The 22,209-nt window shown below is 42.1% G+C and overlaps 1 protein-coding gene across 1 annotated transcript in view; it reads left to right on the plus strand.

Annotated features, from left to right (window-relative positions):
• The first annotated feature begins 412 nt into the window (after positions 1–412).
• The window catches only part of LOC308237423 (quinone oxidoreductase-like protein 2), a 28,144-nt gene continuing 6,347 nt past the window's right edge, over positions 413–22,209 (plus strand). The window contains exons 1-9 of the mRNA XM_080648092.1: positions 413–471; positions 555–663; positions 2,318–2,414; positions 3,941–3,999; positions 4,498–4,563; positions 5,352–5,461; positions 6,277–6,358; positions 15,439–15,620; positions 17,970–18,198. Of these exons, the coding sequence (XP_080504218.1) occupies positions 428–471; positions 555–663; positions 2,318–2,414; positions 3,941–3,999; positions 4,498–4,563; positions 5,352–5,461; positions 6,277–6,358; positions 15,439–15,620; positions 17,970–18,198 (978 nt within the window). The 5' untranslated portion in view covers positions 413–427. The remainder of the gene's footprint in view (positions 472–554; positions 664–2,317; positions 2,415–3,940; positions 4,000–4,497; positions 4,564–5,351; positions 5,462–6,276; positions 6,359–15,438; positions 15,621–17,969; positions 18,199–22,209) is intronic.

The following is a 22,209-nucleotide window of genomic DNA, read 5'->3' on the forward strand; positions in this document are numbered from 1 at the left end:
CTCTAATAAGGCTTTCAAGGCAGACATTGAAGACTTTACCTATGCATTTAGGATTTCACACGTGCAGAAGACCCAGTAACCACAATTTAAATGCCACCAAGTGTGATTTTAAAAGGCTCCCAAATTTGCTATAAAAATGCCAACAAATGGATAATCGTGGGTAATTGATTTCCTTTGACGACTTTCCTTTCCAGTGGGCTCCACCTCCAGGAAGCCTGCGGGACAAGGGACGAGCGCCCAGGGTCCGTGCGGCCCTGCGGGTGGGCTGGCCCCGGGCAGTCCTGGCAGCGCTGCCTGCCCGGGTCGGGTCGTGTCCCTGGACGCGGCCGATCCCACTTCCGCTCTCGGACGCGGCAGGGCGGGGCTGGCGCCGTCCGCTCTTCCTGCCCCCCGACCCCTCCCCTCTGGTGACTCCCTGCGCGGGGACATGGCGGTGATGTTTTGGGGACGTTGCTTCCTTAGGTTCTGCAGGTGGGACCCCGACTCCTTCCTGAGCTCCAAAAGGCAGCCGCACGGGTGACCCCGAGTAACCCAATCCCTGTCCCGTGTTGCAGGAGAGCCTGGCCGGGCGGCGGCCGCCACTACCGCGCCGCGCGGTGCGCGGAGTTGAAGCAGCCCCTGGCCATTGCGGAGGTCGCCCCCCGCCCTGTCGGGCCTCACGAGGTAGGGTGACTGGGCTGTCTCCGGGACCTCTTGACACCCTTTCACTTTCCTCGCGGCCACCACACACCCACCGGAGGTTCCACCCTGGATTGAGTTCCCAAGCGCTCAGCTTGGGGGCAACTTCGTGGTGGGCTCCGTGGGCCCATTCAGGGTTCACAAAAAGGCCAGAAGGTCTAAGGAAGATTGTTCTCCCCAAACACAAATGGAGGCCGCTTTCAGAACGCCCCAGGGCTGTTGTTGCCTTAGAAACAGAGAATTCTGATTAGCACACCATTTTGCATAACCACCTGCAAGTTATGGATTTAACACAGATAAATGGACCATATCCGTTGCTTTCTCTTGGGTGTCAGCATCTAATTATCTGCCCTCCCTCCTCCCCTAAACCAGCAACGTCCCCTGGAATATGTGCCTTGTGCCCTCCTCGGCTGTACAGCAGTGGGGTGGGGTTTAGGGTGTGGGCATTTCCAGTGAAATATGGAAGTCACGTTGGCCTTGTGGGTTGATCACTCTGGTGACACAATGTCAGCTGGCGTGGAGAATGAGCACTTCTGACTAGGTGCAGCAGGCAGTGAGCCTCAGTGTGGGGGACCCCTGGTGAGAGGGAGAAATGTGGCTCCGGCCCTGAGCACCACTAACAGGACCTGCTGGCCGAATGGATTATTTGGGTGAGCACGTGATGGCAGCCACTCAGCTTCCTGGGACTCAGATGCTGGAAGACATTAATCCTCCAATCATCTGTGAGTCAAGGTGGAGTGGCTTGAGGTCATGTGTGTGCTGCATATGTAAACAATTTAGGCAACTGCAGGCAAGACTCGAAATTCAATAAATCTAGGAGTTTTCACAGCAACATAAATTTATATTAAGCGAATTATATTAAGCGAACGACGTTATAAATATCCAAGTGGCCTTGGCAGAGAAAAAGTTTCCCCACCCCTGGTCTAAAGAAAGTGCTGGCTACCCTGCTGCAGGACTACCTCAGCTTCCGTGCTGTTCTAAAACATCAGCTGGTGATCTGACTCTAGCCTCCACATGATTCTTGATTCCCAAGACAGTTGATCATGTTACTCTCCTGCTTAAAATTCTTTAATGTCTTCCCATTATTCCTACCTTGAAGACTAGGATGATCAATAAAGCCTATAAACCCGTGGATGGTATAGGCCCTGCTCTCTAACCCCATCTCTTTCTCCTATTTGTGCTCTAGGCTTGCTGGTTTTTCTTTTGTCCCCGCCACAGTGCCTTTGCACATGACATTGCTTTTGGCAGTGCCAGGATTCTCTCTCCTATTTTGAATAGTTAACTCTTGGCTGTTCTTAGTTCAAGTGTTACTTTCTTAAGGATTTCTCCAGACTTGCCCAAAAGGTTAAGTCTCCCCATTATATGCCTTTATAGCATCATGTATTTCTATTTTTAACATTTTGTGTGGAAGTTGTAATTTAACATATAAATACTCACAATTATTTGGTTGAATATCTGTCTTCTCTACCATACTTTTTGCACCATGAAGGCAGGGAAATTGTCCTTATTGATTGCCTCATGATTGTGCATAGCGACTTAGTTCAGTACCTGGCATATAATAGGTATTCAGTAAATATTTTGCTATAATTCAATTACTGTCTCCACGGATATGTACTGCTCTTCTCTATTTCCTTTATAGGTCAGAGTTGATGTCCATTTCTGTGGAGTTAACTTTGCTGATATTTTGGTTTGCCGTGGTCAGTATCAGGAAAGGCCCCATCTTCCCTTCACACCTGGTAAGTATGGAGGGGCCAAGGGACTGCTGCAGGGGAAGAAGACACCGTTTTCAGAACCATGCGCTTCATCTATGTCTCTACCCCGGTGGTACTTGCCCACTGTCAGTGACTCTCAGACATGTCAACCTCACCACTCATTAGGAGCACTAGATTGTGGGAAATTTCCATGACTATTTTACCCTTATTATATCTCTCAGTTTAGCATTGTGATTGGCTCATAGTAGATGCTCAATAAATATTTTAAAAATGAACAAATGAATGCTCACATATCATTCTGTCCATCAGAATTCTGATCCCAATCATCATTGGTCCTAGTCATTTCCTTTTTATTCCTTAATATTGCCTCAGTTCTGTTTTTGTTTTTGCAGCCAAAACTCTTATTCTTTTTAAAAAATATATATTTTTATTGATTTCAGAGAGGAAGGGCGAGGGAGAGAGAATTAGAAACATCAATGATGTGAGAGAACTATTGATAGACTGCCTCCTGCACGCCCCCCCACTGGGGATTGAGCCTGCAACCCGGCATGTGCCCTTGACCAGAATTGAACCCAGGACCCTCCGGTTCACAGGCTGACGCTGTATCCACTGAGCCAAACCAGCTAGGGCAAAACTTTTATTCTTTACACATTCCCAAAGAAACTCAATATCAAAGTATCAGAAAGAAGGAAAGAGTTTATACATTTCTAGTAGCACATTGTCTTCTCTGATTTTCATTATGCCTGATCTGATTGCATTTAAATTCTGAAAATGTGGACAAATGATTGATTTTTGTTGTTGAAATTTATTTAAACAGGTATAAGTGTAGTTCAGCATGAATATAGTGCATGTATATTCTATTCAGAAATATACTGTTAAGGATATAGTAATTGCAAAATAGTTGCTGTGTTTTGGCCTTAGGGTGTTTGGTTGTGTCTCAACAGCTGGAACCATTTCCCTCTGTTTTTATTTGCTGAAATACTGGATAGAGGGAAGATGTCATGTCATACTTAACTGAGTTAGTCCTCTGGCAGCTCAAGTGGGAAATGTCTGATCATTAAATTCAGAAATTTTGGAGGTGGAAGAGGAAAGGGCAGACAATACTAGCTTATCCATTTGAGCCAAGTACTGTATGAATAAATATGGTTCATGTCCTTGAGGGCCTCACAGTCCAGAAGAGGAGACATGGCATCCAGTATGATGAATGTCGTAATTGGGGTGCTATAGGAGCCCAAGCCCCCAGTGATCAGGGTCAAAAGTATTTGTGTACATGTAAAAGTACTTGTGTACCTCCGTGCTTTCACTTATTCTTGAAATTTTCATTTGTGTCCTGGTAAGAATGGGGCTGCTATAGCTTTTCAGGTTCTGATCATGAAAATCTTAAGTTCACTTTCCTGTGATTTGGGTACAGCACTCTTCCCCCTCCTCCCTGGGTAGGCGAGGGGAGGCACTTAAACCTCTCAGTTCCAGAAAGCTTGTGGATCAGGATCTTCTGACCTCCATGGTGCTGGGCTTTACAGGTAACCTAATCTCGAAACCATTTGTTTTAGGAATGGAGTTTTCTGGGACAGTATTGGAGACAGGCACAGATGTCAACACAGTTAAAGAGGTAAACTTGTTGAAATTTAGCGAATTGATGTGTATGTAGCTTTGAGAAACATGCCAACTCATTTGTAGCCAAAGGGTCTTGTGTCTCCTGGTCTCTGTCAGAAGACACCAAAGGGAAACTGAGATGGAGGGGGAAGAAATGAATTCTGAGTTGGGGGAAGGAAGGCAGTAGAAGTGCCTTGCTTTATTAAACTTTCATTACCAACAAAAGGTCTTTAGTGGCTAAGAGGATAGGAAATTACCAAGTTTCAGCTTCTTGTGAAAAAAAATTAACACTGGGATTCTAACTCATATCTAAATTCATATTCTAATTGATACCCATATCATTGTCCAAAATATGCTCAGATTGGCTTGGCATCCTCGTGGGGAGATTGAGAAAAAGGCTGAATTATTTACTAAACATTAACTCTAAATAGTTAGTTAGGGCAAACCTGGGGGGTCGTATGGAATCAGAAAGAAAGATGCATCTGAACCTACCTTACCGATATTTTCCCTTCAGGGAGATCGAGTTATTGGCGTGAGTGGCTTTAATGGTATGGCTGAAGAATGTATCACTGACCAGAAGGTATCCCTATCTCTCAATATCAATGTTTAGGTATTTTTAAAAGTTTCCTTCCTTTTCCTTAATTTTTACCTACCCCTCATTCCTCATGCCCCTCTACCCCACCCCTTTTTCTTTGTATTTGTTTGGTCATACCTTGTTTTTCAGCCAAGCACTTCTTTCTCTCAAATGCTAAATCCCTTTTCTAGTATCGGTGTGATAGCTCTTGCACAGAACTTAGTGTGGAGTGGTTTAATGAAGAAACATTTTGTTTTCTGAGCCCTGGAAGCAACTGGCTGGCTGTTCAATTGGACCACAGTTAGGTAGTTTTGGTAGAAAAACTGTTTGGGGGCATTAAACCGGATGTAATGAGTTTCTCTCCAACGGGAGCTTGTGAAAGAGATGGCCCTAGGAATGGAGGCAGCCAGGGTGGCCAGATCTGGTTGTGCAGGATGTGAATGGTGCCTGCTAGTGGAGAAGAGTACATATTTCCCCCCTCAGTTTTATTGAGGTAAAATATACCTATCATCCAACTCATCCATTATACAGTATAGTAGAGTGGTCAGTGTTTCATTCTCCATAAGTTTGTTGGTTCCTTCCTGAGCAGGTGCAACTTGAGGATTTTTGAAGACTGATGCGCCCAAGTCTTGAACTTGGTCACAGGTTGCTGGGTTTTTACTTCTTCTAGGCTTTGTTCCTGACAGGTGTTTCCCTTTGCAAATCAGTCATTTAATCAAATCATAATATTTACTGAGCAGCCTTTAGGAACAGGTACGTATGGAATCACTAAGTCACTGTTACCTCTTTTATAGGCATTGTGGCAGATTCCAGAAAGGGTGCCCCTCCGAGAAGCTGCTATCCTGCCCGTATCTTATGGTACTGCTATTATGGCCCTGGAGCATCGGGCACGTACCCAGCCTGGGTAAGGACTGTGTAGACAACAGAGAGCTGAATAGGACCCTTTTCTGATATCAGAAGTGCCTTGCCCCTTCCTCTCCCTTGCCTGACCTTTAGCTCATGTTCAATCTGTCTAAGGAAAGGCCAAAGAAAGTAGTGACTGGAGATTGGGGTTTGGTGATGGTGGGACTATCCTTTTGTCTTAGAGGGAATGGTAGAACTTGGCCAGTATGAATTTGGAGAAAAATCCCTCACAGACCCCCGGGATATAACCTTCTAGAAAACCTTCTCGTTTAGAGAGTTGTTTTATTTAAACATTCTTCCCTCTGGTTTTAGTGGAGGCCTGAGGTATTTGTTTCCGAGAGGCTTGGTTGGGTGGATTTAACTGGGATATTTTAAACTCAGAGGTGCTGAAGTTCCTCACTTTACCTGGGTTTACCTATTGCCTTCTGCTCTTTTCAGAGAGCCCCCGAATCACCGCAGAGAGATGGGTTTAGTTGACCCGTGCCATTATGTGATCACCACCTTCTAAAATTCAGCAGTGTATAGTATGAGAATGATTTAGGACAGAATTTCTGGAGCAGAAATTGAGTGGTAGCTCAAAAGAAGGGGCTACCTAGAGATATTAAGGAATATTTCTCCCAGGAAATTTTCAAAACTGGACCACATTAGTACCACCCAGCCCTAAAGGCTGGAGAAGGGATGCACATAAAGGGTTGAATGAAATGGTCTCGAAGTTCTCTTGTTGCTTTAAAATGTCCTGGTTTCAAAATGTTTGTGAGATCGTATTGCTGGATGCTTTCTGGTTTCTGAAGTAGCGTTCGTCTTTCTCTGGCACAGAGAAACTGTTCTAGTGACGGCAGCAGCTGGAGCCACAGGCCTTGCAGTGATAGACGTGGCAACAAATGTTCTCCAGGCCAAGGTATTCGTATGTTAGAGTCTCCACTTAAACGAATTATACCACAAAACATGGTTCTCAAACATGGAATGTATTCCTTGATTTAGCAAAAACCACATGCAAGGCACTGGGGATGCAAAGTCACCTAGAGCAGAACCTTGCCACCTGTTTGCCTGTGGATCAGTGAGGGGTCCTAGGAGTAAATCACTGGCCCTTCCAGTAACTGGAACCTGCAAGGTCCAATTCGCTTCACATGTGATGCTCTGAACTTCCCCTCCCACCCCCCACACCTCACACTTCAAATTTAAACTCAGATGCTACTTTTTAGGGAAGTATCCTTTGTCCCTCAGGAAATATTAATTCCCCCCCCCCCCCGCTACTATTTGTATATGATGTCATGGCATCTTATACTTCTCATTCATAGTACACACCTTATACATCTCAGTATATGCTTAATCTTTTACTTGTGTTATTATTAGATTAATTTATCTCTCCCACTGGACTGAAATCCTCATGAAGGCAGGGACAGTGTCTGTTTGGTTCATTATTGTAGTTCCAGTGCCTGTCATGGTGCCTAGACCACAGTAGGCACTCAGTAACTGTTTTTTTTTATTTAAATTTCTTTATTGATTAATGTATTACATATGTGTCCTTCTTCCCTCATTACCCACCACCTCCCATTCATGCCCCCACGCCCCTGTTGTCTGTGTCCATTGATTAGGCTTATATGCATGCATATAAGTCCTTTGGTTGATCTCTCCCCCTTAACCTCACCCTCCCCTACCTTCCCTGAGGTTTGACGTTCTGATTCATGTTTCTCTGTCTCTGGATCTATTTTTGTTCATCAGTTTATGTTGTTCATTATATTCCACAAATGAGTGAGATCATGTGATATTTATCTTTCTCTGCCTGGCTTATGTCACTTAGCATAATGCTCTCCATCTCCATCCATGTTGTTGCACATGGTAAGAACTCCTTTTTTTACCGCAGCATAGTATTCCATTGTGTAGATGTACCACAGTTTTTTAATCCACTCATCTGCTGATGGGCACATAGGCTGTTTCCAAATCTTAGCTACAGTGAATTGTGCTGCTATGAACATAGGGGTGCATATATCCTTTCTGGTTCGTGTTTCTAGTTTCTTGGGATATATTCCTAGAAGTGGGATCACTGGGTCAAATGGGAGTTCCATTTCTAGTTTTTTGAGGAAACTCCATACTGTTCTCCACAGTGGCTGCACCAATCTGCATTCCAACTAGCAATGCACCAGGGTTCCTTTTTCTCCGCATCCTCACCAGCACTTGTCATTTGTTGATTTGTTGATAATAGCCATTCTGACAGGTGTGAGATGGTACCGCATTGTTGTTTTGATTTGCATCTCTCTGATGATTAGTGACTTTGAGCAGGTATTCATACGTCTCTTGGCCTTCCTTCTGTCTTCTTTCGAAAAGTGTCTATTTAGATCAGTTGCCCATTTTTTGATTGGGTTGTTTATCTTCTTTTTGTTAAGCTGCATGAGTTCCCTGTAAATGTTGGAGATTAAACCCTTATCGTTGATATCATTGGCAAATATGTTCTCCCATGCAGTGGGCTTTCTTGTTGTTTTATTGATGGTCTCCTTTGCTGTGCAAAAGCTTTTTATTTTGATGTAGTCCCATTTGTTTATTTTCTCTTTAGTTTCCATTGCCCTAGGAGCAGTATCAGTGAAGAAATTGCTTCAGCATATGTCAGAGATTTTTCTGCCTGTGATTCCTCTAGTATTTTTATGGTTTCTCATCGTATGTTTAAATCCTTGATCCATTTTGAGTTTATTTTTGTGTATGGTGTAAGTTGGTGGTCTAGTTTCATTTTTTTTTGCATGTATCTGTCTAATTTTCCCAACACCATTTATTGAAGAGACTGTCTTGATTCCATTGTATGTTCATGCCTCCTTTGTCAAATATTAATTGAGCATAGTGATTTGGGTAGATTTCTGGGTTCTCTATTCTATTCCCTTGATCTATATGTCTGTTCTTGTTCCAGAACCAGGCAGTTTTGAGAACAGTGGCTTTAAAATCTGGTATTGAGATCCCACCTACTTTGTTCTTCTTTCTCAGGATTGCTGTGGCTATTCGGGGTCTTTTTTTATTCCAGATGAATTTTTGGAGAGTTCTTTCTAGGTCTGTGAAATATGCTGTTGGTATTTTAATGGGGAGTGCATTGAATCTATAGATTGCTTTGGGTAGTATGGACATTTTAATGATGTTGATTCTCCCAATCCATGAACACGGTATGTTCTTCCATCTGTTTACGTCTTCCTCTATCTCTTTTTTCAGTGTCCTGGAGTTTTCCGCGTATAGGTCTTTTACCTCCTTGGTTAAGTTTATTCCTAGGTATCTTAATTTTTTTGGTGCGATGATAAATGGGATTGCTTTTTTAGTCTCTCTTTCTGTAAGTTCATTATTGGTGTATAGAAATGCCATAGATTTCTTGATGTTAATTTTGCATCCTGCTACATTGCCGAATTCATTTATTAAGTCTGTTAGTTTTTTGGTGGAGTCTTTCGGGTTTTTTATGTACAATATCATGTTATCTGCAAATAAGGACAGCTTTACTTCTTCTTTTCCAATTTGGATGCCTTTTATTTCTTCTTCTTGTCTAATTGCAATGCCTAATAATGCCAGTACTATGTCAAACAGGAGTGGTGAAAGTGGGCATCCTTGTCTTGTTCCTGTTCTTAGGGGAAATGGTTTTAGTTTTTGCCTATTAAGTATGATGTTAGCTGTGGGTTTATCATATATAGCTGTGATTATGTTGAGGTATGATCCTTCTATTCCCACCTTGTTGAGAGTTTTTATCAAGAAAGGGTGTTGGATTTTGTCAAATGCTTTTTCTGCATCAATTGATATGACTATGTGATTTTTATCTCTCAATTTGTTTATGTGATGTATCATGTTTATTAATTTGCAGATATTGTACCATCCTTGCATTCCTGGGATAAACCCTACTTGGTCATGGTGTACGATCTTTCTGATGTAGTGCTGAATCCGATTTGCTAGAATTTTGTTGAGGATTTTGGCATCTATGTTCATGAGGGATATTGGCCTGTAATTCTCTTTCATTGTGCTGTCTTTACCTGGTTTTGGTATTAGGGTGATGCTGGCTTCATAGAATGAGCTTGGAAGTGTTCCTTCCTGTTGAATTTTTTGGAATAGTCTGAGGAGGATAGGTTTTAGTTCTTCCTTGAATGTTTGGTAAAACTCCCCTGTGAAGCCATCTGGCCCCAGGCTTTTGTTTGCTGGAAGCTTTTTGATGACTGCTTCAATTTCTTCCATAGTTATTGGCCTATTGAGATGTTTAGATTCTTCCTGATTGAGTTTTGGGAGGTTATATTTTTCTAGGAATATGTCCATTTTCTCCAGGTTGTCCATTTTGTTGGAATAGAGTTGTTCATAGTATTTTTTAACAATCCTTTGTATTTCTGTGGGGTCTGTTGTTATTTCACGTCTTTCATTTCTGATTTTGTTTATTTGGGTCCTCTCTCTTTGCTTCTTGGTGAGCCTGGCTAGAGGTTCATCAATCTTGTTTATCCTTTAAAAGAACCAGCTCTTGGTTTTGTTGATCTTTTGTATTGTTTTTTTGGTCTCAATGTCATTTATTCCTGCTCTGATCTTTATTATTTCCTTCCTTCTGCTTACACTGGGCTTTTCTTGTTGCTCTCTTTCTAACTTTTTGAGTTGTAGGGTTAGGTAATTTATTACCATTGTTTCTTGTTTTTTTGCAGTAGGCTTGTAGAGCTATGAACTTCCCTCTCAAGACTGCTTTTGCTGTGTCCCATAGATTTTGGATTGTTGTTTTTTCATTGTCATTTGTTGCCATGATGTTTTTTATTTCTTCCTTGATCTCTCTGGTAACCCAGTCATTGTTTAATAGCATGCTGTTTAGTCTTCATGTGTTTGATTTTTTTGGATTGTTTTTATGGTAGTTGATTTCCAGTTTTATGCCACTGTGATCTTAGAAGATGCTTGATATGATTTCTATCTTCTTGACTTTGAAGAGACTTTGCCTATGACCCAACATATGGTCTATCTTTGAAAATGACCCATGTGCACTTGAGAAGAATGTATATTCTGTGGCTTTGGGGTGAAATGTTCTGAAGATGTCAATTAATTCCATCTGGTCTAGTGAGTCATTTAGGATTGATGTTTCTTTGCTGATATTTTGTTTAGAGGATTTGTCCAATGGTGATAGTGGGGTATTAAAGTCTCCTACTATGATTGTATTGCTGTCAATCTCTCCTTTGATATCATCCAGGAGTTTTTTTTATGTATTTGGGTGCTCCTGTATTGGGTGTGTATATGTTTACCGGAGTTATTTCTTCTTGTTGGATTGCTCCCTTTAGTATTATGAAGTGGCCTTCCTTATCTCTTGTTATGTCCTTTACTTTGAGATCTAATTTGTCAGATATAAGTATTGCTACCCCAGCTTTTTTTTCATTTCCATTCACCTGAAAAACCTTTTTCCATCCCTTCACCCTTAGTCTGTGTGCGTCTTTTTTTCTGAGGTGGGTTTCTTGTAGACAGCAGATAAATGGGTCGTGTTTTCTTATCCAAACCATTACCGTATGTCTTTTGATTGGGGCATTTAATCCATTTACATTTAAAGTTATTATTGATAGGTACTTATTTGTCGCCATTTTTATTCTTTACCCCTGTGTTCTTCTTTACTTCCTATTTCTTTCTTTCTTTCTTTTTTTTTTTTTTTTTTTTTTTTTTTTTTTACAGCAGACCCTTTAGCATTTCTTGCATTGTTGGTTTGGTGGTAATAAATTCCCTTAGCCCTTTTTTGTCTGTGAAGCTCCTGATTTCACCTTCGATTTTGATTGATAGCCTTGATGGGTACAGTATTCTTCGATTCAGACCCTTCCTTTGCATGACTTTGTATATTTCATTCCATTCCCTTCTGGCCTGGTGAGTTTCTGTTGAGAAATCAGTTGCTAGTCTGATGGGGGTTCCTTTGTAGGTAACTTTCTGTCTCTCTCTGGCCAATTTTAAGATTCTTACTTTGTCGTTGGTGTTTGCCAATTTAATTATAATGTGCCTTGGCGTCGGCCTTTTGGAGTTCATTTTGCTTGGGACTCTGTGAGCTTCTTGGATTTGTGTAGGTTTTTTCTTCCCTATAGCAGGGAATTTTTCTGTCATTATTTCTTCAAACAGGTTTTCTATTCCTTGCTCAGTTTCCTCTCCTTCTGGAACCCCTATTATGCGGATGTTGTTTTGTTTCGTGTTGTCCCAAAGTTCCCGTAGGCTCTCTTGCTTTTTAATTTTTTTTTTCTAGAAGCTGCTCTACTTGGGTATTTTTTCCTGCCTTGTCTTCTAGCTCACTGATGCGGTCCTCTGCTTCTTCTAGACTACCCTTGATGCTTTCTATTGAGTTCTTTACAGCAGCGATGTCATTTTTCATTTCTTTTTGGTTCTTCTTTATTTCCTCTTGGTTCTTGCTCATATTGTCGAATTTGTCTTCCATTCTTTTCAGCCACTTTATGACCATTTCTCTGAATTCTTTCTCTGACAGGTTGCTTGCCTCCATTTTGTTTACTTCCTTTTCTGGTGATGCCTGCTTTTCTTTCTTATGTGGGCTGTTTCTTTGTCTCCCCATGATCTCTCTTCTCCGGGTGTCTGGTTATGTAGTTCTCTCTCACCTTATCCCAGGCAAAATCTGACCTTTCTGTGGTGGAGTATAGAGCTCCTCTGAATCCACGTGTTTGTGCCAATTGGGGACCGGTGCTCTGGGGTTCACAGCTGTTCAGTGGGTGCCGCAGTTGTAGATTTTCAGGCTTCCCATAACATCCACTTTCCCCTTCAAGATGGCACGGTGTCCGCGTCCAAGCCGGTTCCTCTGGAAGGGAACCCAGCAGCAGTGGGGGCTGCCCTGGCAGGGGAGCCCCGTCCAGCAGTCCCCCACCTTCTCCTGGAGTATAGCTTTCCCTTAACTCACCAATAGACACTCCCCGTGCGACCCTCAACTGTTCTTTCTATCTGCTCTGGGACAAGGCTTGGGACACGTCTGTCTATTCCACCGCCATTTTTTTTGTCCTCAGTAACTGTTTTTTGAATTAATGACTTAACAAATTAAAGTAAGTGGTATCAAAGAAGAAGGGATTTTTAGAGACATTTAAGCTGAGTTTTTGAAGGACTCGTAGCAGTTGAATAGAGGAAGAAGTGAAGTGAAGGCCATTTTAGTGGTGGGAAGACCTATTAGAAGACAGAGGAGGAGGAATTAACATGATGCATTCAGGGAATTGCAAATAGCATCTATGGGGCAGAGGATCAAGAGAACAGTGGAAAATGACTATAGAGGTGGGCAGAGGTAAGATCAGGAGGTGCTGGAGAATTTGAACACTTATTGGAAGCACATGAGTGTGTTAAGTAGGGAAGTGACATGATTATCTTTGAATTTCCGAAGTTCACTCTGGAAGCAGTGGGAATGAGGGATGGGGTAAGGTCAGGTGTAGTCCATAGGTGGTAGTGCAGAATCTTGGAGCAATCCCAGCCAGAGGTGATGCTACTTGAACCAGGGTAGTGGAGGTGATGAATTGAGATGTACTAAATTGGAAGAAAATTGAGAATTTGTTTCCTGGAGAGCATTCTAATGTAGTTGAAGGCACAATGACTTAGAAGTTACCCTCACCTAGGTTCACATTCTATCTCTGCCTGTAGTGTAATCACTTCTGTTTCCTCATTGGTAATGCTTTCCTTGTAGGTAAAATATTGAAATTACACATGCATTGTGCCCGTTAGAGGTGATGGCACGTCAGTAAGACTCTCTTGAAAAGGGATCCTGTTATTATTAGACATTGAATGGGAAGGAGCAAACTAGGTTAATTTGTGGATTTGCCATTCGTTGGGATTGAGAACACAGGAGGACATGTCAAGTTCAGTTTTGGATGTTGTTGAGTGTGAGGTTCCCATGGAGCATGCAATTGGAGTATCCAGAAGGTGCCAGGATCTGCAGGCTTGGAGATAATTGGATTGGTCTGGAATTTTGGCAGGTGGCATCTCTCCTTCTCACATGAAGTTCCTTTGGGAAGGACTGTGAGTTCTGAAAGCAATCTTAGATACCAGGAGGCTCCTTGTGGGTATTAACACATTTCATGTCAAAAACAAGGGCTTTTAGCACCTCTCTTAGCAGGGAAACCACACTTAGTCTAATTGTCTAGAACCAGTGACTATTTAACACTTACAGATGAAATTGTACCATTTGTTTTGAGTAGTGACAGGAGGTTAGTAGAAAGGTTCACTTCAATTCAGATACTAATCTAAGCAGCAATAATGGTTTTAGGCAAAAGCAAACAAAAATAAAATAATGTCATCATGCTCTCTACTTGGAACAGGTCATTTTGATAACATCTTCCATCCACAGCATTTTGTATTGCTTTCACAGTGCCTCCACAGCTGTCTCTAACCCTTGATCCTCACAAAACCCCTGGGCGATGGGTAATGTAAAGTGTTTATTATCCCTATTTCACAGATAAGGAAAGTGAGGCACCAAGAGGGAAAGTGATTCATATCAGTTCTCCCCAGGACCTAGTGAGAATCCTGGGATTGGAATCAGGTGCCTGACCTGGTCAGGTGTTGCCCACTGTGGCACTGTGTGCTGACAGCCCCCCGTGACCTGCAGCTATTTGAAGGTAGCTTTCAGTTTCATATTGTTATGGGTGAGTTTGGAATCTTTTAAGGCCACTGATGTTTTTGAAAGTCACCTTGGGGCCAAAGTGCGCTGGTGGGTGCTGTGCAGTGATAGGGCACCTCTAGGCACCTGAGTGTTTGAAACTTTTCTGGAGACTTCCAAACCCCAGACCTCCTTACAGTATGCCCCGCAGCCACTGGTGCCATCTTTGTCACACCTTAGGCATGATGGAGTGGAAAAGCATGGGCTTTGGAGTCAGGCAGCAACGGGTTTGAATACGTTTTTTACCACCTACTACCTAGAAGATCCTGAGTTAATAACTTCTCTGGTTCTACATCTCCATCTATAGAATGAAAGTAATTATATCTCCTTATAATATTCTTATGAGGTTTAAGTAGAATAAGTTATTGCATATGTGTAACAATAGTTTCAATTTATCCAAGTTTTGCAAGTGCTTTACATACAGTAGTGTTCCATTGAATTCTTAAAATAAAGATGAATATACGAATGAGGTAACTGATGCTTAGAGAAGTAGGCAGGCAGTATAGAGAGAAGTTAAAGCATGAACTTTGGAGAAGGATTACCTGGGCTTGGTTTCCAGTTCTGCCTCCCATTAGCTGGGTGACTTTGGACAAGTGACTTAAGTTATTTTGCCTCAGTTTCTTTATCTCTAAAATGGGGATAATAATAGTATGTAGATCAGTGGGCTATTAATATATTGAGTTAATACTCTATATAACTCTCTATAATTTAGAATAGTGCCTGGCACATAGTAAATACTATGTAAGTGTTAGTTCTTAATAAGTAATTTGCCTTAGGTAATAAAGCCGGTTAGTATCTGTCCAGATCTTCCCATTAAATCTTTTTTTTTTTTTTTTTCAAATTTTTATTAAGGTATTATATGTGTACATATCTTACCATTGCCCCCCACCCCCACCCCACTCCCATACATGCCCTCACCCCCCAATGTTTTGCATCCGTTGGTTACTCTTATATACATGCATATAAGTCCTTCAGTTGATCTCTTATTTCCCCCACCCATTAAATCTTGTTTTACTGTCTGAAAAGCCTTTCTCGTTTGCTGCAGCTTGGTATTTAGTTTGTGTCCTTACTAATTGACTCATAGTAGATGCTTAGTAAATGGTGGTTTTAATTTGCATTTGGAGAAGATTTACTGAGGGTCTCCTGAACAATCTCCTGGCTAGACCCATTGGGGGTCCAGGATTCTTGGAAGTGTGGATCCATGGTGGGGCATGGAGGGTCCAGTGCAATGGTGCTGTGTGCTGGGGCTGATGCATTGGATTGAGGCTGATGTTAGGTCAGCAAGGTCCCATTGGTTTCTTTGATTAGCACCCTTAGGTTGCAGATTGGTGGGATGGCATGAGCCCCTCTTAGGACATATTCTGAAACTCAGAAGCTTTGTGTTCTTTATGCAGGTAATAGCTGCCGCTGGAAGTGACGAGAAGTGCCAGCTGGCCATGCAGAGGGGCGCACAGTCCAGCGTGAACTACAGTCAGGGCAGCCTAAAGGAGGCAGTGAGGAAGCTGGTGGGCAGTGGCGGGGTGAACGTGGTCATCGACACCGTGGGGGGAGACATCTTCCTGGACGCTCTCCGCAGGTGCGTGGGCTCAACCTGGGGCTCTGCGGGACCTTTCCGGACCTCTGCCGCTCCTGGCCTTGCTACTCTTTCGTCTTCGCTGCTCACTTCTCTGCAGGCATTGGCACCAATGAGAACAGCTGAGTGGGGGCGTGGAAAGAACTAGAAGCAGAGGGGAAAATCAGGAAATGCTTAAATATAGCAACAACAAAATATCCCACTGGAAAATATCCAAGAAATGACTGCAGACTCTGTAGTTGGCAACATCTAATGCTTTAGAAATTATGCATGTGTTCAATTCAGCTGTGCCGGCCTCCACTAACCACTTTATGTCCATGGTGTGGGTAATTCTTGAGGAGATCGTTGTTCAGATGTTAAATGTGCACACTCTTTTGATCTTGCTGGATTTTGAAGTAGCCAGCAGGCTAGATATCCCTTTGATTTGTTTTATTTTTTAAAAAATCACTGGAGAATTGGTTGTCTCTACATCAATTTTCATTCTGTTTTCAACCAGGGACTCTGGAGTGCTTTGGAACATGGGTTTCATCTCTCCTGTCATCCTGGCAAGCACAATTTTGTGGTTTATTTCGTAAAGTAGAAGTAGAAGCAAAGAGAGCAGCTTACCCACACGGGGGACCCAGTTGGTGCTCTAGCCCCCAAGCATCCCTGCAGTGTGTCCAGGACGGTGCTTGGAGAAGCAGCAAAGGAGGGAGTGTGTTGACTAAATGGAGAGCCAGGACAGAGAGCCGCTAGTAGTCACTTGCCTTCTGGATAATAGTGTTTTGACAACAGCTTCTCATTTCCATTCTAAAGAAGAAAAGCAAATCACCAAATCAACATGCACATATTTCATATCAAAGATGTTTACAAACTTTATTTTTATAACTCACTGCTTAGCACTCACTGTATGGTACTTCTCACAATGAGCTGCAGGAAACTTGCTGCTTGAATTTTTGTTGAGTGTTCAAAACTCTCCAGAGAAGCACATAACTTAAAGGAGTCCTAAGGTAAGTCTTTGTGTAAAGCAAATGATGCTTCATTAAAGTATCTGGCTTCTTATTCCTGCTTCCTAAGTTCAAGGGCTTCAAACTGAGTTGTCTCCGAGTACAGCATATGGAATGACATTTGTTTACACCAAGTTTCCTTCCACAAAGTAGTGGCATAGTTAAACAGACAGTCTTGATTCTAAAGTGGGCCTGCTTAGAAAACTGGCTACTTCCTCTGCCCCCTCTACTGTCTCACTTTTGGCTTATATTTATAGTTCCCTACTGAAGGATCCAAAGTGATACAATCCAAGATGGGTCACCCCTGACAGTTTGTTAGGTCAAGAGGAATTTCTAGCTGGAGGTTTAATACATGTTTCTTTTTAAAAAATTGTGGTAATATATATATAACCTAGTATTTCTCATTTTAACCATTTGTAAGTGTACAATCCGGTGGCATTGAATGCTCACAACGTTGTGTAACCTTCCCCAACAAAATCTCTGTGTCCATTAAACAATAACTGCCTTTCCCCCCCCTCCCAAGCCCCTGGGAACCTGTTTTACTTTTTGTCTGTATGAATTAATGTACATTGTTTTTTTATTATTTTATTCTACATTTTTTACTGTGGCAAAAATTTATGTGACATAAATTTGCTATATTGACCATTTTAAGTGTACAGTTCAGTAGTGTTAAGTAGATGTACATTGCTGTGAAACAGACCTCCAGGACTTTTCCACATTGCCGATCTGAAATTCTGCACCCATTAAACAACAGCTCCCTGTTCCTCCCTCCCCGCAGCCCTTGGCAACCACCATTCTCCTTTCTATTTCTATGAATTTGACTACTTTAGACACCTGTTATAAGTAGAATCGTACAGTATTTGTCTTTTTGTAACTGGCTTACTTCACTTAGCATAATGTCCTTAAGGTTCATCCATGTCATAGAATGTGACAGAAAGTTCTTCCTTTTTAAGGCTGAATAATACTCCATTGTCAAATATATACACATTTTATTAATCCATTAATTAGTTGATGGACATTTGGGTTACTCATACCTCTTGGTTATTACAGACAGCGCTGCTGTGAACAGGGTGTGCAAATATCTCTTTGAGAACCTGCTTTCAGTTCTGTTGAAGTTAGACCAGAAAGTGGGATAGCTGGATCATATAGAAATTCTATTTTTAATTCTTTTGAGGGAACTCCATACTGTTTTCCATAGCAGTTGCACCATTTTGCAGTTCTACCAACAGTGCCTGAGGGTTCCAGTTCTCTGCATCCTTGCCAACACTGCTTTTCTTTTCTCTTCTGTTCTTTTTAAATAGTTGCTATCCTAATGGATATGAGTGTACATTGTTTTAATTTTTTTTCCTTCTTCTTTTTTCCTTAGCCTGGCCTGGGAGGGCAGGATCGTGGTGGTGGGTTTTGCTGGGGGAACCATTGCTTCTGTGCCGGCCAATCTCCTGCTCCTGAAGAATATCTCTGCCATGGGTGTGTACTGGGGCCGATACCAAGACCAGAACTTCCCCGTCTTCTCCAGGAGCCTGTCCTCGGCTCTCCAGTACTGCCAGGAAGGGCGCATCCAGCCATATGTTGGAGCGGTTTTTAAGCTGGAGGAGGTGAGATGCTCTTAAGGAATGTGGTGTGGATAAGGCCAGAAAGTAATCTGTGTCAAGCTACCAAACAGCTTCTGTCCAGATCCTATAAATCCTCCTCTTATGGAATGAAAAGGTGAACATGCTCCATGGAGTAACGGGGTCTCTCAGGCTGGGATGTGGTCACAGGATTTCTCCCAGTCCTCTGGGTTGTCCAGCCTGAGCCCAGTGAGCCGCCTGAGAAGCAGGACCTGTGAGGCCCATGCAGGCGGTGAATTTTGATGGCTCTGTCTACATTAGTGGTGTCCCAAACAGAGGGGCGTGGTGGTCCTTTAGGAAATAATTTACCCGTGTTGATGTGAACTCTGAACTCCACAACATACAAGGCTAAGAAGGCAGCACTTAACCTTTGATTTTAAAATAAGACACTTTAAAGTACAACCAGATGATCTAAGCTGGAGTTCTGTGAACAAACACTAAATCATGCCCAGCATCATAAGAGTATAATTCATCCATTAGTCACTGTAGTTAATTTTGTTGGCTATTCACTCCTCTTTTACATTCCCCCACAGTCCTATTAATGTGGCTTAAACTTCCTCCAAAGTGTAATTGTGCGCATGCATATGCAAAATCGTTGCCTATGCAAATCTATTAGGCATTCACTGTGAATTATTTTTTTCTTTGGCTTAATTTGTTTTAATGTTCAAAAAACTGTTTTTGTAACTCTAGTCTGCCATAGATGGGGGCGATGTTTTGTTCATATGCAGATTAGCGGAGCCCAAGCTGTCAGGCCAGACTTCACTGTTCACAGGCCTTCCAGTTATATGCTTTTCCCCATGATGAAGCGCATTCTTCCCAAACACTGTTCTTTCTCATCTTCTTGGTATGTCAGTCAAGAAGGCAGCGCTCAGTGCAATAGAGATAACCCAACTGGCCATCAGAAAACTGGCTGGATTCTAATTCCAGCTTTGGCCTCTTCTGTGTTCACCTTTGTTGAGTTCTCACCTTTCTGACCTCCAGTCAACACATCTCTAAAATTGAGGGGCAGGACAATAACAGTGGCTTTCAGACTATGCTTCCAGAGCCACAGTTGGGTCTTGGAGGTGAGGTGGGCAGGTATAGACTTGAGCTTGCTGGCCTCTGGGACCCCATCTGTGTTGGGGCTGAAGTAGGTGCAAAAAGTTTTTACTTTTCTATTTATATTTTTCTGTTAAGTAAAGGTTTTGTGGTTTAAAACTTGAAAAGCACCAGTCCATAAAATTTCTGAGTCCCCTTCCAACTTGTGGCTGTTATCACACGACTTGTCAACTGAGGTTTGCTTTACTGGAGGCTCAGGAATAGCTGTTGATAGAGAATGAGGGCGATTGGGCAGAACTGTCTCTTCTCTGCAGTGATGTGCTGCTCAGGCATGAAAGAAAGCCAGATTACCCACATTAATGCTCTCTCTCCTCTGAAACATGAATTATCTAATTGCTAACCTCCTGTCAGTTTCCATTTACCCTTTTCTTTTCCCATGAGGGCTGTGCATGTAGGATTTTTCTAGTTCTTCCCACTCTGTGGACCTTCCTGTTATCAGCTGGCTCTCGGAGGCCCTGCTCCCTAACAATTTCAAGTACCTCATTCACACACCATCCATTTACTATTTCTTCTCTTTTTGTTTCTTTCAATATGCAAACCATTTAGAGGAATAATAATAATAATGGCAGCTCCTATACATTAGGTATTTAACTATGGGTCAGGAACTGTGCTAAGTACTTTATATGCATTTTCTCATTTAATCTTCATAACAACTCTGAGGAATAAGTCATTTTTATCACGTTATGTTAGAGTAGGCAGTTAGACAGACATGAGCAGAGTGCAGGGCGGAAAGCCCCGGGTGCCTAGCAATGGGCAAAACTGGTAAAACAAGTATTGTAGGATGGGACCTTGCCCCTAGGGTGACCTTTTCCTCCCTAGCTTATCGCTGGTCATGCACCCCTTAAAATGAAGGACCCAGTGCATTCTCTCTCTTTCTTTCTCTCTTGAGCATGTCTGTGCCTTTCCCCACTCCTTTCTTTCCCTGGTATGCTCTGCCTTTCCCCACTCCTTTCTTTCCCTGGTGTGCTCTTTCTGGAGCACACCTCCACCTTCCCCCTCTTCTTCCCCCAGGCGTGTCTGCTTTGCCTTTCTTTCTCCTCAGCTCCAAGGGCCCTTCTTTTGCCTCTGTAACTTATTTCCTGAGTGCATGCAGCTCAGCTGGCTCACTTCTTCCATAGCTTGCTTCTACTTCTGTGACTTTCTAAATTAACTTTTGCTTGTATTTGAGTTCTTGCCTCTGAATTCTTTCTTAGCCAAACTCAAGGACTGAGGTTTAACTTCCCTGGTAACATCTGGTGCGATTCACCATTAACTGTTACAGATGAAGAAACTAACACTTGTAGAGGCTAAGGCACCTGACCAATAATGTGTAGTAAGTGACAGTCCTGGAATCCAGTCCACATTGGTCTGACAGCAGAATCTGAGATAGATTGCTGCTTTTCCTCCTCCCCATGGACTGTTTCGACATGCAGTGGGTTTCATATGGCCTTTGGGCCTCTGGAGAGGTCCCACGTGAACAGCAACCAGGGTGTGTCCCCCTGAAGCGATGACTGTTTCAGAATCAGTGACACACACTGTGTAGTTTGTCTCCTCTTTCCACTATTTACTACGATTGTCCCCTCACCCTGGCTTCCCTGGGTGGCAAGGGAGCACTAGGGCATCCATTCTGATTAGGCTTTTTTCCTAAGGAACCCAGGCTGACACTTAACTTTGAACATTTATTTATTTCCATGTTTAATAATACATGGCTTGACTTTTCTTAAAGTCAGGTTTTTTGAGTATAATTTACACATAGTAAAATTCGCTCTGAGTTTTGACAAACATATATAGTCATGTAACTACTTCACTACAATCAAGACATAGAACATTTTCCATCACTCCAAAAAGTTCCCTTTTTCTATCCCACAGCCTGGCAACCACTGATCTGTTTTCTTTCCCTATGATTTTGCCTTTTGAAGATTGTCATATAAATAGAATCATACAGTACATAACCTTTTGAGTCTGGCCTCTTCAGCTTTGCATAATGCTTCTGAGCTTCATCCATGCTTTTGCATATTTCAGTAGTTTACTCTTTTTTTATTGCAGAATAGTATTTCATTGTATGGATGTACCACCACTTGTTTCTTTATCAGTTAATGGGATATTTTATTATTTTCAGCTTTTGGTGGTTCTAAGTAAATCATCTATAAACATTCATGTTTGAGTTTTGTATAGACATGTTTTATTTTGTTTTTCTAATTTTAGGAATTGGATTTCTGGGACATGTGCTAAGTGTATGTTTAACTTTTTCTTTTCAAATTCACATAGACATTTATTTGGCTTTACTTACGGAGCAGTCCCCCTTCTCCCAGTTTCAATGGTGGCTAGATAATATCATTCGATAAGAATGTCCATTTAAAGAAATCTGTGTGGAATCCTATGAATAACTAATGTTGATGTTGGAAGGGGCAAGCTTGACTCTGTTGGCAGCTCGCTCTCTAGGCCTCAGTTAGTGGGAAGCAATTCTTTTGCAGTCTCTGCAGCCCATGAAGATGAGGCCATTTCTATTGCATTCCTACCAAAATCCATAGCACATAGGTTTTCTGTGTGTGTGTGTGTGTGTGTGTGTGTGTGTTTTCGATTAGAAACTGGTGCTCCAGCATCACTGTTTGTTAGAAAATTTCAGAATTTTGATTGTACATGGTTTGCCACTCTACGTTTATCTTTTAATAACTACCAAACTCTTTATCAAAGTGGTTGTCTTATTTTACGCTCCCACCAATAATGTATGAGAGTTTTTGTTACTTTCATCTGCCAGAATTTATTGTTGTCAGTTGCTTTCTTTAATTATAGGCATTCTAATTGGTATGGAGTAGTATCTGATTGCGGGTTTAATTTGCATTTCTCTAGTGAATAATGATTTTGAGTATCTTTTCATTTGCACATTTGCCATCTGTATCTTTTTTGATGAAATGCGTT

Source organism: Plecotus auritus (assembly GCF_963455305.1).
Source record: "Plecotus auritus genome assembly, chromosome: 12".
Classification (NCBI taxonomy): domain Eukaryota; kingdom Metazoa; phylum Chordata; class Mammalia; order Chiroptera; family Vespertilionidae; genus Plecotus; species Plecotus auritus.